Source organism: Pelophylax lessonae (genome assembly GCF_965119305.1).
Source record: "Pelophylax lessonae genome assembly, chromosome: 3".
In the NCBI taxonomy this organism is placed as follows: Eukaryota; Metazoa; Chordata; class Amphibia; order Anura; family Ranidae; genus Pelophylax; species Pelophylax lessonae.
This window is the reverse complement of record NC_138770.1, coordinates 351,503,075-351,519,116: the sequence shown is the minus strand read 5'-3', so window position 1 is coordinate 351,519,116 and position 16,042 is coordinate 351,503,075. Positions and strand designations below refer to the sequence as shown.

Below are 16,042 nucleotides of genomic sequence, written 5' to 3'. Positions count from 1 at the left end.
TTCTTCCTGTACCACTGCTTGAAGAAGGTGTCTTCCAGAAACTGGCAGTAGGACTGGGAGTTGAGCTTGACTCCATCCTCAACCCGAAAAGGCCCCACAAGCTCATCTTTGATGATACCAGCCCAAACCAGTACTCCACCTCCACCTTGCTGGCGTCTGAGTCGGACTGGAGCTCTCTGCCCTTTACCAATCCAGCCACGGGCCCATCCGTCTGGCCCATCAAGACTCACTCTCATTTCATCAGTCCATAAACCCTTTGAAAAACCAGTCTTGAGATATTTCTTGGCCCAGTCTTGACGTTTCAGCTTGTGTGTCTTGTTCAGTGGTGGTCGTCTTTCAGCCTTTCTTACCTTGGCCATGTCTCTGAGTATTGCACACCTTGTGCTTTTGGGCACTCCAGTGATGTTGCAACTCTGAAATATGGCCAAACTGGTGGCAAGTGGCATCTTGGCAGCGGCACGCTTGACTTTTCTCAGTTCATGGGCTGTTATTTTGCGCCTTGGTTTTTCCACACGCTTCTTGCGACCCTGTTGACTATTTTGAATTAAATGCTTGATTGTTCGATGATCACGCTTCAGAAGCTTTGCAATTTTAAGAGTGCTGCATCCCTCTGCAAGATATCTCACTATTTTTGACTTTTCTGAGCCTGTCAAGTCCTTCTTTTGACCCATTTTGCCCAAGGAAAGGAAGTTGCCTCATAATTATGCACACCTGATATAGGGTGTTGATGTCATTAGACCACACCCCTTCTCATTACAGAGATGCACATCACCTAATATGCTTAATTGGTAGTAGGCTTTCAAGCCTATACAGCTTGGAGTAAGACAACATGCATAAAGAGGATGATGTGGTCAAAATACTCATTTGCCTAATAATTCTGCACTCCCTGTATTAATAATACGTCTTCTATCTCGTCTAGCAGTAGCACCAGGGAGACATCTCACAAAACCATTTTCTTTAAGCTCCACACTTCTTATGATTGAATCACCCAGCAACAGCTGCTTCCTTTGAGACTTCACTTTATCTTTTTTGTCCTTGGCTGCAGTCTTGCATACATTAGACATAGGAGTCGATGGTTTCTCACCCTCTGTGCTTGAGTCCATATCCATGTTGTCCTTACATTCTGAGAGTGCTGCAAATGAATTATGGAGAACCACCGACTGTGGGACATGTCTTCTATCCACCACTCTAAGTCTTCCAGAACCTACAGTAACCCATCTAGATAATCTAGATAAGGATCTAGATTATCCAGTGCGAAGCCCCAGCCGGCATTGCTTGTAGATCACCAGGAGAATCCCCTTGACACTAGCAAGCGAGTAAAGAGAAATAAAATATTCTGAAAAGAGGAAAAAATGAGACCGGAGTCCCAGCAGGAAACCTAGGTCCTACTCCTCCACTAGGCAAAAAAACTGGTTTGATGAGATGAGTTATGCCTGCAGGGACAGCCCCGTGGACGTGTACATGTAAATTTTTTACTGCTTACACTACTCCTGCAGGGGGAAGCATAACCCATTCAGCTGATGAAGATGAGGCTGTCTCTGTTGATGGATAATAGAGAAAAACTATTTCGGCCGATATATTTTAGCCAATGTAATCTCGATGCATCTCTACTAAATAATATTTTAGAAAAGGGAAGCAGCTGGATCAAACTGTGGCTCTGCAGCTCTGTTCACACATATGAAAATTGGATGCGGGTTTCGTAACGCTCCGGGGAAAAGGGGACCTGTGCGTCTTCGAATTTGGTGCAAATTCAGGCAAGAACTGACCGATTGAATCGATGAACAGGGACTCACTGGACCCCATGCTGTGAACTGTGGCTGCAGTATGAGTGAAGGGAGCCTAAAAGACGGAAATACCTGCTCCACCCAGGTGGCAACTACAGACCTAGTGAAGTGTTCCTTATAAAAGAGAGGCATGGCTCACTAGTGCAAGTCATCATACCTGGATGAGGTGTTCTTGCAGTCCTTTGTGCTTCAAACATCAGAAGTGAATTGCTAACAAGCGGGAGGAATGCCTATCCAAGTCTGTAGTTCAGTAAACTTCTTTAGAGTTAAGGGCATCAACATTTTTTTGTTGGACTAGGAGGATAAGGAAATGGGGTAAGAAGAAGAAAATCCTTGCAACCCAACCTAGGGCCCTGAGGAACAGGAGGACATTGGTTCACAAACGACTTAGGGGGTGCAAATATATTGTCCAGGTGGGCCCAGTCTTTGTTCAGGTTATCTTCAATATGCGGATACAAGAAAAACGACTTGATTGGTTTGGGTGCTTTCCACGACCCCAAGTAAGATACCTTAGACACTAAAGGTTCCAGTAACAACAGTACTAATTTCTTACAGACCATCTTTAGGAGCACACCCACTGCAGACTGCTGAGATGAGGTAACATTAGTGGCCTGGGCTTCCTATCAGAACATTCATCTTCTTCACAGGAATCCCCTTCTTTGGACCTTGCCTCCCTCCCCCACTTCCATCTCCTCTAACCTGAGAATAGGTTGTAGTGAATAATCTAAAGGTAGCTTCTGTGGGGACAGAGATCTAGACCTCTTACAGTCATCTCTACATAAATCCTTACGGATATCTGCACTCTGTTCCAGCACAGTGGAATAGGCAGCAGAGAATTCCTCTTTGAAAAGAAGGTCCCTGAGGATAAAGCCCCTAAAGGAGTCAGGGAGAAACCGGATGTAGCCCAAGAGCCAGATGCAGGTTGCTGCCCCATAAATAAATTTGTGGAATGAAGACTGTCACCTGACATAAGGGAGCTTGGATTCCTAATCCCTTCAGCGTCATATCCAGCTGCAGCCACCACATGTGTACATCCCCACATGCTGCCTCTGCAGCTAAAGGGGGAGCAGCTGAGGGTAGTAAAGACAGCTCAACAATGTGATTTTACTGCCCCTCCAACCTGACATGTGAACAAGCCCTGTGTTTTGTATGTGTGCTGCGTGTAGGGCTTCCCTACCAGCAGAAATGTAGGGAAAGAAGTCCCTGACCCTTTTTTTACACTTGTGCAGCACCCAAAGCACCCCATGTTTGCCAAAGTGTGGGGTGCCATTAAGAATTAATGGCACCCCTAAAGAGCAGAGCATTTGTCTGTGTGTCAGGAACAAGTACGATTCTGCACGTGTTCTGCGATACACAGTAACGTGAATCAAACCTTGGGCAGGGGTGCCTCAAGACTGAAAATACTTTTCAAGGGCGCCCCGACTGAAAAACAGTTGAGAAACGCTGCTCTAAGGCATTCTGCAATTTTCTAAACTCACCTCAGAGAAGGCACTTACCTGGCCCCGATTTGCTGTTACCTGCAGCCAACTGCGCCGTCATTCCGTCTTACTTCTCCATGAGGTGGGTCTACACGGAGTTCACACTCTTAACAGCCTTCTGGCCCTTGGTAGCTGAAGAGCCTGTTACTTTCCCGCCGCTATGCGGGTCCGGCGTCTCCACCACGCCTTACACCCACTCCCGGGTCGCGCTGTGCATACTCGGCCTCTTCCCTGTTCAGACAGGAAATTCCGGTTTCAGAACTAAGCTTGGAGTGCACTGAGTCCACCCCTCATCAATGCTGAGGTTATGCAGCCGGCCCTACACAGTTTGGCGCCCACTGTTTACAGGGAAGGACAGGAGGAGACCTGAGCTGCTGAGTGGGGCAACAAGTGGATGGATCACCACGCTGCGTCCAACTTGCCTGTGTCACAAGAGGCAACCTGTGAGAAGCTCAAAATGCATACAGGTAGAGTGCGGGCCCTCACTGGCGTTCCTGAACCTGCCTCAGAGGAGTACCATCCGACTCTCTAGGTCTTCTGGTCAGAGAAAAAAAACAAATGTTTTGCTGTGGGAGAAACAATCAATACTGAGGGACAAGAGGGAAGGGTGGGGCCTTTTAACAGCTGTGAACCTATTGTGTTTCCTGTAGGGTGGAGCCTCTCATCTCTCATGTGTTGCCGTCCTGGAAGGTAAAGGTAGAAACACATTTTTGTTTACTACTACCTACCTTTATTTAAGACTGATGCACTGGCAAATCCCATAATCTTTTTTTGTGAGACATTATGAAATGCAGACATTTAATCTAGTTTTGTAGCATGTGAAAAAATTATTGCTGTAGTGCATACCATAGAATAGAAAGAATGATGAAGACAATTACTACTTACTTGTGTCATTTGGTTCTGATGATCTAGTATTTCTAATTCTTGCATTTTTTGTAACCTTGCTTTCAGCAGAAAGTCCAATTTTCCCATTTGGTGTATTTGATTTCCACCTTAATGTTTCATGTTTTGAAATGGAATCCATAGGAACCTTAATAGAAGAAGAGCCATAAAAGTTCTTAGCATTTATTTTGTTGACAGGAGTTTCTACAGTTTCGTTTTGATGAATTGAAGGCCGACCTAGGGAAGCAGGTAATTCAGACATGGAGGTGTTTTGTCTGTAAAGTTTTTGTATACCTCCACAACTTTGGCATTTTGTCTTATTCCTATTGTCTTTACCACAAGATGCGCAACATTGAAAAGGTTCATTTTGCTCCATGCTCTGTCAGAGAGAAAAAAATGGATTAGGGTGGACATTTAACTGTGTGAAGTGAAAATCATTAGCCAACAGCCATTTCTTTCTTCCCCAAGACATCACAAGCCCTACTTTAACACTGGTACCTGGTAAAAGAAAAAAACCAGCACGCATTTGAAATGAAAATTAAGCAGGAATACATAAAGTATATACAAATGTTATGAATGTAAGTCATAACACATCAATATATATATATATATATATATATATATATATATATATATATATATATATATATATATATATAACAGCTGCAAGAAAAAGTAACAATTGGTCATGAAATGAGATCTGATCATCATCCAAGTCCCAACAATAGACAATCACAGTCTGCTTAAACTAATAACACACAAAGAATGAAATGTTGCCATGTTTTTATTGAACACACCATGTAAACATTCACAGTGCAGGTGGAAAAAGTATGTGAACCCTTGGATTTAATAACTGGTTGAACCTCCTTTGGCAGCAATAACTTCAACCAAAAGTTTCCTGTAGTTGCAGATCAGACGTGCACAACGGTCAGGAGTAATTCTTGACTATTCCTCTTTACAAAACTGTTTAAGTTCAGCAATATTCTTGGGAAGTCTGGTGTGAATCGCTTTCTGGAGGTCATGCCACAGCATCTCAATCGGGTTGAGGTCAGGACTCTGACTGGGCCACTTCAGAAGGCGTATTTTCTTCTGTTTAAGCCATTCCGTTGTTGATTTACTTCTATGCTTTGGGTCATTGTCCTGTTGCAACACCCATCTTCTGTTGAGCTTCAGCTGGTAGACAGATGGCCTTAAGTTCTCCTGTAAAATGTCTTGATAAACTTGGGAATTCATTTTTCCTTCGATGATAGCAATCCGTCCAGGCCCTAGCGCAGCAAAGCAGCCCCAAACCATGATGGCTCCACCACCATACTTCACAGTTGTGAGTTGTGCCTCTTTTTCGCCACACATAGTGTTGTGTGTAACAACTCAACTTTGGTTTCATCTGTCCACAGAATATTTCGCCAGTACTGCTGTGGAACATCCAGGTGCTCTTGTGCAAACTGTAAACGTGCAGCAATGTTTTGTTTGGACAGCAGTGGCTTCCTCTGTGGTATCCTCCCATGAAATCCATTCTTGTTTAGTGTTTTACGTATTGTAGATTCGCTAACAGGGATGTTAGCATTTGCCAGTGTAAGTCTTTAGCTGACACTAGGATTCTTCTTCACCTCATTGAGCAGTCTGCGCTGTGCTCTTGCAGTCATCTTTGCAGGACGGCCACTCCTAGTAAGAGTAGCAGCAGTGCTGAACTTTCTCCATTTATAGACAATGTGTCTTACCGTGGACTGATGAACAGCAAGGAGATACTTTTATAACCCTTTCCAGGTTTATGCAAGTCAACAATTCTTAATCGTAGGTCTTCTGAGAGCTCTTTTGTGCGAGGCATCCTTCACATCAGGCAATGCTTCTTGTGAAAAGCAAACAGAGAACTGGAGAGTTTTTTATAGGGCTAGGGCAGGGCAGCTGTAACCAACACCTCCAATCTCATCTCATTGATTGGAATCCAGTTGGCTGACATCTCACTCCAATTAGCTCTTGGAGATGTCATTAGTCTAGGGGTTCAGATACTTTTTCCACCTGCACTGTGAATGTTTACATGATGTGTTCAATAAAAACATGGCAACATTTCATTATGTTTGTGTTATTAGTTTAAGCAGACTGTGATTGTCTATTGTTGTGACTTAAGATGATGATCAGATCACATTTCTTGACCAATTTGTGCATAAATCCATATCATTCCAAAGGGTTCACATACTTTTTCTTGCAGCTGTATATACACACACTATATATATATATATATATATATATATATATATATATATATATATATATATATATATATATATATACAGTGGGTACGGAAAGTATTCAAACCCCCTTAAATTTTTCACTCTTTGTTATATTGCAGCCATTTGCTAAAATCATTTAGGTTCATTCTTCTTCCTCATGAATGTACACATAGCACCCCATACTGACAGAAAAACACAGAATTGTTGACATTGTTGCAGATTTATTAAAAAAGAAAAACTGAAATATCACATGGTCCTAAGTATTCAGACCCTTTGCTCAGTATTTAGTAGAAGCCCCCTTTTGATCTAATACAGCCAGGAGTCTTTTTGGGAAAGATGCAACAAGTCTTTCACACCTGGATTTGGGGATCCTCTGCCATTCCTCCTTGCAGATCCTCTCCAGTTCTGTCAGGTTGGATGGTAAACATTGGTGGACAGCCATTTTTAGGTCTCTCCAGAGATGCTCAATTGGGTTTAAGTCAGGGCTCTGGCTGGGCCATTCAAGAACAGTCACGGAGTTGTTGTGAAGCCACTCCTTCGTTATTTTAGCTGTGTGCTTAGGGTCATTGTCTTGTTGGAAGGTAAACCTTCGGCCCAGTCTGAGGTCCAGAGCACTCTGGAGAAGGTTTTTGTCCAGGATATCCCTGTACTTGGCCGCATTCATCTTTCCCTCAATTGCAACCAGTCGTCCTGTCCCTGCAGCTGAAAAACACCCCCACAGCATGATGCTGCCACCACCATGCTTCACTGTTGGGACTGTATTGGACAGGTGATGAGCAGTGCCTGGTTTTCTCCACACATACCGCTTAGAATTAAGGCCAAAAAGTTCTATTTTGGTCTCATCAGACCAGAGAATCTTATTTCTCACCATCTTGGAGTCCTTCAGGTGTTTTTTTAGCAAACTCCATGCGGGCTTTCATGTGTCTTACACTGAGGAGAGGCTTCCGTCGGGCCACTCTGCCATAAAGCCCCGACTGGTGGAGGGCTGCAGTGATGGTTGACTTTCTACAACTTTCTCCCATCTCCTGACTGCATCACTGGAGCTCAGCCACAGTGATCTTTGGGTTCTTCTTTACCTCTCTCACCAAGGCTCTTCTCCCCCGATAGCTCAGTTTGGCCGGACGGCCAGCTCTAGGAAGGGTTCTGGTCGTCCCAAACATCTTCCATTTGAGGATTATGGAGGCCACTGTGCTCTTAGGAACCTTACGTGCAGCAGAAATCTTTTTGGAACCTTGGCCAGATCTGTGCCTTGCCACAATTCTGTCTCTGAGCTCTTCAGGCAGTTCCTTTGACCTCATGATTCTCATTTGCTCTGACATGCATTGTGATCTGGAAGGTCTTATATAGACAGGTGTGTGGCTTTCCTAATCAAGTCCAATCAGTATAATCAAACACAGCTGGACTCAAATGAAGGTGTAGAACCATCTCAAGGATGATCAGAAGAAATGGAAAGCATCTGAGTTAAATATAGGAGTGTCACGGCAAAGGGTCTGAATACTTGGGACCATGTGATATTTCAGTTTTTCTTTTTTAATAAATCTGCAACAATGTCAACAATTCTGTGTTTTTCTGTCAGTATGGGGTGCTATGTGTATATTCATGAGGAAGAAGAATGAACTTAAATGATTTTAGCAAATGGCTGCAATATAACAAAGAGTGAAAAATTTAAGGGGGTCTGAATACTTTCCGTACCCACTGTATGTATTATATATATATATATATATATATAATCTTTATATCTCTCTTTATATATGTATATATCTCTATAGCTATATCTATATATCTAGCTATCTATCTACGCACACAAACCAAGAAAAAAACATACACTACGTAAAAATGAAAGTGGACTAAACCAGACCTCTGTCTGCGATATACGGAGCTGAGCAGGAGTCACAGGCAAATTGCATTCATTTAAGCTACGCCGTGTCTGAACCTTTCTTCTAAGTTGAGGTTCTAACTCCCCATCAGCATACAGCCTTGCATCCTCAATGCCTTCAAAGACAAAAAAAAAACCATAACACTATTATCTCAATCTTCAGTAAAAACTTTATATTTCAAGATGTTATAATATATTCTACTTGTGATGGTCAATTATATCACCTTAGAGGCCCAATTTAAAAACTTTGTTCTATGCAGATTTTTTCTTAGAATACAAGGGAGGAGCTCCTTGCTTTTATAAAGCTCTGGTCCTGGTAACTTAATAGTGCCTCTCCACTAATCAAGGATTTCTCTGCACTAAGTGGAAAGAACTTCATAACTTGCCGATTTGTGAATGATCTCGTTATGTGTGTAAATTTAAATCACTTATTTTTTCTTTCAAACAGACCCTTATAGTCCTCTTCTCCCCCCTTTTTTCCTATATCAAAGAGGTTTGATTTGAATACAATCTTTCAGCCATAGTAAGTACACTATATTCTTGCTCTCCCAACCCCCCCCCCCTCCCATTGCTCCATCCTTTATTCAACCCCTTCCCCTCCCCCTTGCTCCATCTTTTAACAACCCCCCTCCCCTGTTATTCTAGGATTGGCCAGTAGAACCCACTTTGACTCCTCGTTGCTTTTTGTAATAGCTTACTAAAGAAGTCTTATCTTTTTTTTAATTATTCTTTGTTATTGTTATTTATATTTAGCTTGTTCTAAAAAGTCCCTGTCAGGACATGGATAACCTTTTCTATTGATTATGTACAAACGTTTCTTATCTGTTTTATGATTAGTCACTATTGGTCTTAATTGTTTCCTGCAACAGCATATTAGAGATATGTGAAAGTGACTCCATGTTATGATTTTTTCAACCATTACATAGGCCTTCTCTGTTTTTAAAGTTTGTATTTGCGAGTTTATTCGTTGTTTTTTTGCACATTATTGCTCGCAGGGGGGGAGGGGGGGGGGGGGGGTGCTGGCTGTTTTCCCACCGCCAGCTTCTCTAGTTATAAAGGTCTTCACAGACATTCCATCTTAGGCCAGTAGGAGCTGCTGAAGCTCCGAGCGCGTAGCCCGCCCTTTCGGTACACTGTTTCCGGCCGTCTCCCTGCTTCCGTTCTGTGTGTTCCATGCCGGTTCCGGTCAACTTCCTGGTGGCCACAGGACATGCTACGGACCTCTCTCCACCCAGCAGCTTGTGGATGCAGTTTGAAAGATGCCAGGGGAGACCAGACTGACATTATATACCAGATGAGCTGTTTTTAACCTAAATACTGTGAGTGTTATGTAATTTGCTATTAAACCATTTACACTAATACTACACTCAGGTGGCGCTTTCTGTTTTTCCCTTTCTTGCTTCATTCGAAAGAACTTCATAACACCAGAGTCTACGTTTTATGAACAGCTGTAAAATGCTGACAGTGGAATGGAGGAGTATCAGATAGGGATAGTCACTCTCCATTATAAATATGGCCCTAAGGCTACATTAACACTAGTGATTAAGACTGGTACAAATAGTAGCAGAAGGAATAATATTCCTGCTGCATTTGAGTGGCTAGGCACGGGTACGAATGACAGGTCACTGGCCGACACAGGTATTTGCAGCTGTCTGCACAGCCAGCGATTACCTACAGTGAGCGAGTGAGTGGGTCCAGCAATGATCACCACAGGTAATCACTGGCTGTGCAGAGAATCGCAAATAACTGTGGCCGCCAGCGACCTGTCATTACAGTAAATGGGGCCAGCAGCCGCACCTAGTCACTCAGAGACGCAGCAGGAATTTGATTCCTGCCGCTAGTATACGCACCGGCCTTAATCTCCGGTGTGAATGTAGCCTAAGTCTTTCTTAAAACAGATGTAGTCAAACCAAGCCCAAAAGCTTATACATATGTATCTTCTACACTGGGTCCATTATATACCTAAAAACCAAAGATTAGCGTTCCACCAGTCAACTACTGCACCATCACCCCACAAATATATAACAGAAAAGGGTATATTGGCTAGAAAAGGGGCTATATGGGTGCTGATTCTCCCGCCCTAAGAGACAAAAAATTCAAACAGAATAGATAAACAAAACCTTTTATTGAAAATACATATTATAAAATTCTGCACACCAAAAGGTACAGTTATACAACCACCAACATACATCTAAAAACATATGTGGACCTCTTAATGACACCTTACCCACACCCAGCCCCACATAAGTACATATGGGAATGTCCTAAAGTGGTGCGAGGTAGGGGTATCCAATGCATTTCGCCTATTCGGCTTCTTCATGGAAGGGTAGGTATAGAGGATTCACAATATTCACAGTGTTGTTTATACTGACATACAAAAAAGAGAAAAAAGATATATTTAAGTACAATGTAAAAAATATTATTCATCACTCTAAACTTTAAAAAAAAAAAAAAAGTATCTAATTGTACAATATATTAGGGGGGTATAATCATATGATACACTTTAAACATGACCAAATCGATCATACATTAATCCACTATGGCTACATATGTCTTTATACTCACAAATCAAAGATGGTCCCACATATATAAAGGTAAATCAACCGCCTAGAAGCGTTTGAAGACTAGATTGTCCATACAGAGGATCAGATGTCCACAGAAACAGTTAGACACTGCCCAGACTTTCAGGAGGATATCTATCCATCATAGTCCAGAAGAAGGCATGGAAAAGGACAAGAGCTTTTTGATCACAGAAGCCATCCACTAACACCAAATCCCCTCATATACTGGATAATACTTTGCCCTCCAAAGATATCCCTAGAAAGTTAGAAAAGGCTTTATGTTGAACTGATATTAAATAAACAGCTATCAACAGTATAGCTGGGCAACAGTTGAATGACAGAAAGAGTCTCGTCAGACACTGTGTACTAAACAGATATGAAAGAGAAAACCTACCTTTCCACGGTGTCTAAGGATTATGGGACTGCTGCAGTGGGCTTGGTTAATATATGGATGAGACAACCCAGCTAACTTGGAATGCACAGATGAGCCTTAGAATATAGATACAAGGAAGATCTATGGGGCAAAATTACACATCGTAAAATTACTGCTGCTGCCCAAATAGGAGATCCCTCCGCCTCTTGATATTTACCATAAGAGAAAATATCTCCTACATACTGCTGCACTCACCTTTAGCCCGTTCAGTCTGCTCTCACAGCAGCCTTGCTGTGATTGCAGACTTTGGGGCTGTTTAAATAGCTGGATTGGCGCCGAAACAGCAGCCGCTCCAGCTGTCATACACTTTCCATGCTAATTGCTGACATCTCCGGCTGTTAGCCGGAGATTGTCAGACAAGAGGGTGCTACCGCGCATGCGCAGTAATGGCGGGACGTGCAATGTCCTCTCCACTGTCTAATGTCCTCCCTGATGGCTCAGGGGGAAGGCAAGACAATCGCCACTTCCCACCACAAGTAGAATAGGAGCATAGGGGACCCATTAAAGCCACCAACAAGGCATTTCCTCATTCCTCAGGGAGATACTGAATCGCCCATACATACCCCCAGCACAGGAAGTACCAGTATTTCACATAGGGGGAACATAAAAGATGCCATCTACCAGCACTCCCTTGTGGCCAAAATGTGAAATTGCCTATATTTGGCAGATATACATATAGAGGCAGATGCCAGAATTAGACGGGGAGGGGGAAGAAGAAAGGGGGGGTGGAGAAGAAAGGGGGGGGAAGAAGAAGAAGGGGGGGGAAGAAGAAGAAGGGGGAGGAAGAAGAAGAAGGGGGAGGAAGAAGAAGAAGGGGGAGGAAGAAGAAGAAGGGGGGGGGGAAGAAGAAGAAGAAAGGGGGGGGAAGAAGAAGAAAGGGGGGGGAAGAAGAAGAAAGGGGGGGGAAGAAGAAGAAAGGGGGGGGAAGAAGAAGAAAGGGGGGGGGGAAGAGGGGGAAAGAAGAAGAAAGGGGGGGGAAGAAGAAGAAAGGGGGGGGAAGAAGAAGAAAGGGGGGGGAAGAAGAAGAAAGGGGGGGGAAGAAGAAGAAAGGGGGGGGAAAGAAGAAGAAAGGGGGGGGAAGAAGAAGAAAGGGGGGGGGAAGAAGAAGAAAGGGGGGGGGGAAGAAGAAGAAGGGGGGGGAAGAAGAAGAAAGGGGGGGAAGGAGAAAGGGGGGAAGGAGAAAGGGGGGAAGGAGAAAGGGAAAGAGAATATGCCATCTTGTCTTGTTGCTGAATAAGAGCCCTCACATATACCTCAAAACACATAACTTACTTCATACTAAAGGAAATGTCATTATGCGGTTCCAAAAGAAAAAGGAATACAATTAAGATAGCCCTAATCCCAGATAGCCCTAATCCCAGACCTCCCTATTATGGAAAAATAAGTCTACTCCTCCCAAACATACACATATAAGGTATTTCTCATTAGCCATATTCCAAAGGAGAGAGGAAAAATAGTCCTTCTAAATAGATAGAAGTTCGGCTATAGGTCTTCCTATTCTAACTTACACCCTCATATCCGGATTAATGGTGGAAATCACAAATAGTCTATCCTAAATTACCTCTATAAGGAGCATTAAACCCCTCTGACTTAAATCGGGCGAACTCATTATTTGAAAAATGATCTATAATTTTCCCATTTTTTGTAATAATGCGATTCTGATCCTTCACTGTAATTTTCTATCACTTCCCTTTACTCAATACAAAGCCCTGATATGGGAGACCAAATTTGATGGGTGATTACATAAGTTTAGTAGTAAAGACCACATAAAGACAAGCTCTTGTCCTTTTCCATGCCTTCTTCTGGACTATGATGGATAGATATCCTCCTGAAAGTCTGGGCAGTGTCTGTTTCTGTGGAAATCTGATCCTCTGTATGGACAATCTAGTCTTCAAACGCTTCTAGGCGGTTGATTTACCTTTATATATGTGGGACCATCTTTGATTTGTGAGTATAAAGACATATGTAGCCATAGTGGATTAATGTATGATCGATTTGGTCATGTTTAAAGTGTATCATATGATTATACCTCCTTAATATATTGTACAATTAGATACTTTTTTTTTTTTTTTTTTGAAGTTTAGAGTGATAAATAATTAATATTTTTTACATTGTACTTATCTTTTTTCTCTTTTTGTATGTCAGTATAAACACTGTGAATATTGTGAATCCTTCACACCTACCCTTCCCTGAAGAAGCCGAATAGGCGAAATGCATTGGATACCCTTACCTCGCACCACTTTAGGACATTCCCATATGTACTTATGTGGGGCTGGGTGTGGGTAAGGTGTCATTAAGAGGTCCACATATGTTTTTAGATATATGTTGGTGGTTGTATAACTGTACCTTTGGTGTGCAGAATTTTATAATATGTATTTTCAATAAAAGGTTTTCTTTATATCTATTCGGTTTGAATTTTTTGTCTCTCAGGGCGGGAGAATCAGCATCGATACAGCCCCCTTTTCTAGCCTATATACCCTTTTCTGTTATATATACCTAAAAACCCAACTATGTCACTAATGAAAAGAAAAAAAAGAAGGTAAACGGGACTTTTTGAAAAATATATATTTTTTTCATGTACAGCAATAGTAGAACCTGTAGCGGATAAAGCCTTCTGTAATAACAGCTTGGATCAATATACAGTATGAAGGGTAATAATGCATAAAGGGTAGAACAGCTTTCAGGCCTCATGCACAAAGGTGTATTACAATACTGGATATACTGGGTTGTTCTGCCAGGAGCTTGCAGAAAAATCCAGGGTAACAAAATGCCCATAATCATGGGTGTCTACAGTAGTATGACTATGACGTATAGAAGTGTGTGGGTAAACTAATTTTGTTGGCTAGAATACTCATTTATTATAGCCACTGAAATTAATAGACTTATGTATATGAATATGCACATTTATGCTCTACATCCATAAATTATCCTAGTAAGCTCCTCTCTGAGAGCTGCGTTTGGAGACAAAAAAAAAATGCCTTTAAGAGCAGCGTTTTTTTATGCCCATGTGAGGCCTATATTGCACACCAGATCAGTGAGTCTGTCAGGACACAACAGGGTTCACCCTATTATATTTTAACCACTTAAGAGCAGCCATCGAAAGTTTGGTTCTCCAAAGGAACACTCAGTAATGGGCAAAGTAACGGCAAAGCATTTTACTATTTACATTTTTCTGGGTTAAATCAAGCATATGCCTAAAACCTATAAAGCCACAATACCATGTCATCAATAAATGGAACAGTTTGTGAAGGAAAGACTCTCTGTTCCATGTTATGTGTGAGGAGCAAAATGTACAAATCCTGAATGTGGTAAAAGACTTGCAAGGGCAGTCAAAGCACAATCAATCCAGATGCATTTCTATAGTGCAGCGGTATCCTAAATGTGTATACTGCTATATGGCTAGCCTTAGGCACACTTTTAACCAGTTTTTGAGTACATGAAGAAAAAAGTGCTAAAGCAATTGGTAAATTTGAAGAAAATGTACATAAATGTTTAGTGGGATTTGCAAACCACAAGACTGACGGACAAAGGACTAGCAGCGTTTAGTCATGTCATTGCAATTGTTAATATAAACAGATTAACTTACCTGGCTTTTGAGGCATACTACTAGCATCAACTTCTACTTTCTGGACATGAGGTGGATATTCTTTCCTTTATAGCAAAACAAATACAAGCAGTAAAGTATTGAAAAAAGATCCTTTTTGAACATACAAACCAATATGTTTTCAAGGTAAAAACGAAAGTGCTTCAAGATATGCTGCGGAATGCAAGCCATACAGCATGAAAAACAAAAGCACTAAGCTTGGCTCAGCGATATAGGGGAAATGGTGTTTCATGCGTTTGTTTTAAAACCATAAACTTACCTTTCTCTTCTTTCCAGACTGCTTAAATGTGAAAAAGAAAAACAATATAAGATTCAAAACCCTATGTTAAAAGCCCTGCTCTTCTAATTTTAAAAAACAAAAATCTTAACTTAGACTATTTTTATTTGACTCACAGAACATACTCTAAAGATAATTTGGCATTTTCTGTTGCCTAAAATTTGTAAATTTTAAACCAAAATAAAAGCTGTAAAATGCTGTAGGGACATGCAGGTTTTAGACTTCATTGCACGACATCATCTGTCATCTATAGAATATAGTTATTTGATACAATTCAAAAGTTTAAAAATCGGGTGGCTAAAGTTATTATGACCATTCAGGTGTTGGGAGCCCAATGCCAGCCAAAACTTGGTTTCTTTTCTCTTTACAATACATTATATTGTGATGTTTATATTTAGGAGATTTTTATTACTTCCTGTCTATTTGATGAGTGCCAGCCAAAAGACAAAATGAGGGGCAATACCCCAACACGGAAAGCAAAAACATCTAATTGTCTAGCAGAGCTGAGAAGGGTTTAAATGCCGGTTCAAATTTGTGCGATTGCGGAGATCGCATGTAATTCGGAGCGCACTGCTCCTTCATTACATGCGATCTCATGTGCGGTGCGAATTTCAGCCATACACTTTGTATGGCTGAATTCGCACCGCATCCGCAATAAACACGCACATGAGGCTTTTTTTCATCCGCAGCAGAATCGGATCGCGTAGTGGTTCACACTAGTGCGATCCGATTCTGTGCGAATTTGCAGATCGCACTGCGATATGTGATCGCAACTGGGGGTGTCGTTAACTTTTAATTGACACCCCCTGCGTATCGCATATGGCAGTGTGAACTGCCAGGGGTGCGGATGCGATGCGGGATCACGAATGTGAACCGGGACTAAAAGCGGTCAGGATTGTATTGCTGTTTTCCATTAGGT

General features: G+C 41.9%; 1 protein-coding gene across 1 annotated transcript in view; it reads right to left on the bottom strand.

Moving 5' to 3' along the window:
* SENP6 (SUMO specific peptidase 6) overlaps nucleotides 1–16,042 on the bottom strand; it is a gene marked incomplete at its 3' end in the record, with an annotated part of 259,644 nt that overhangs the window by 180,114 nt on the left and 63,488 nt on the right. Inside the window, 4 exon segments of the mRNA XM_082250891.1 lie at nucleotides 4,148–4,523; nucleotides 8,231–8,364; nucleotides 14,829–14,893; nucleotides 15,106–15,126. Coding sequence (XP_082107017.1) covers nucleotides 4,148–4,523; nucleotides 8,231–8,364; nucleotides 14,829–14,893; nucleotides 15,106–15,126 — 596 coding nt within the window.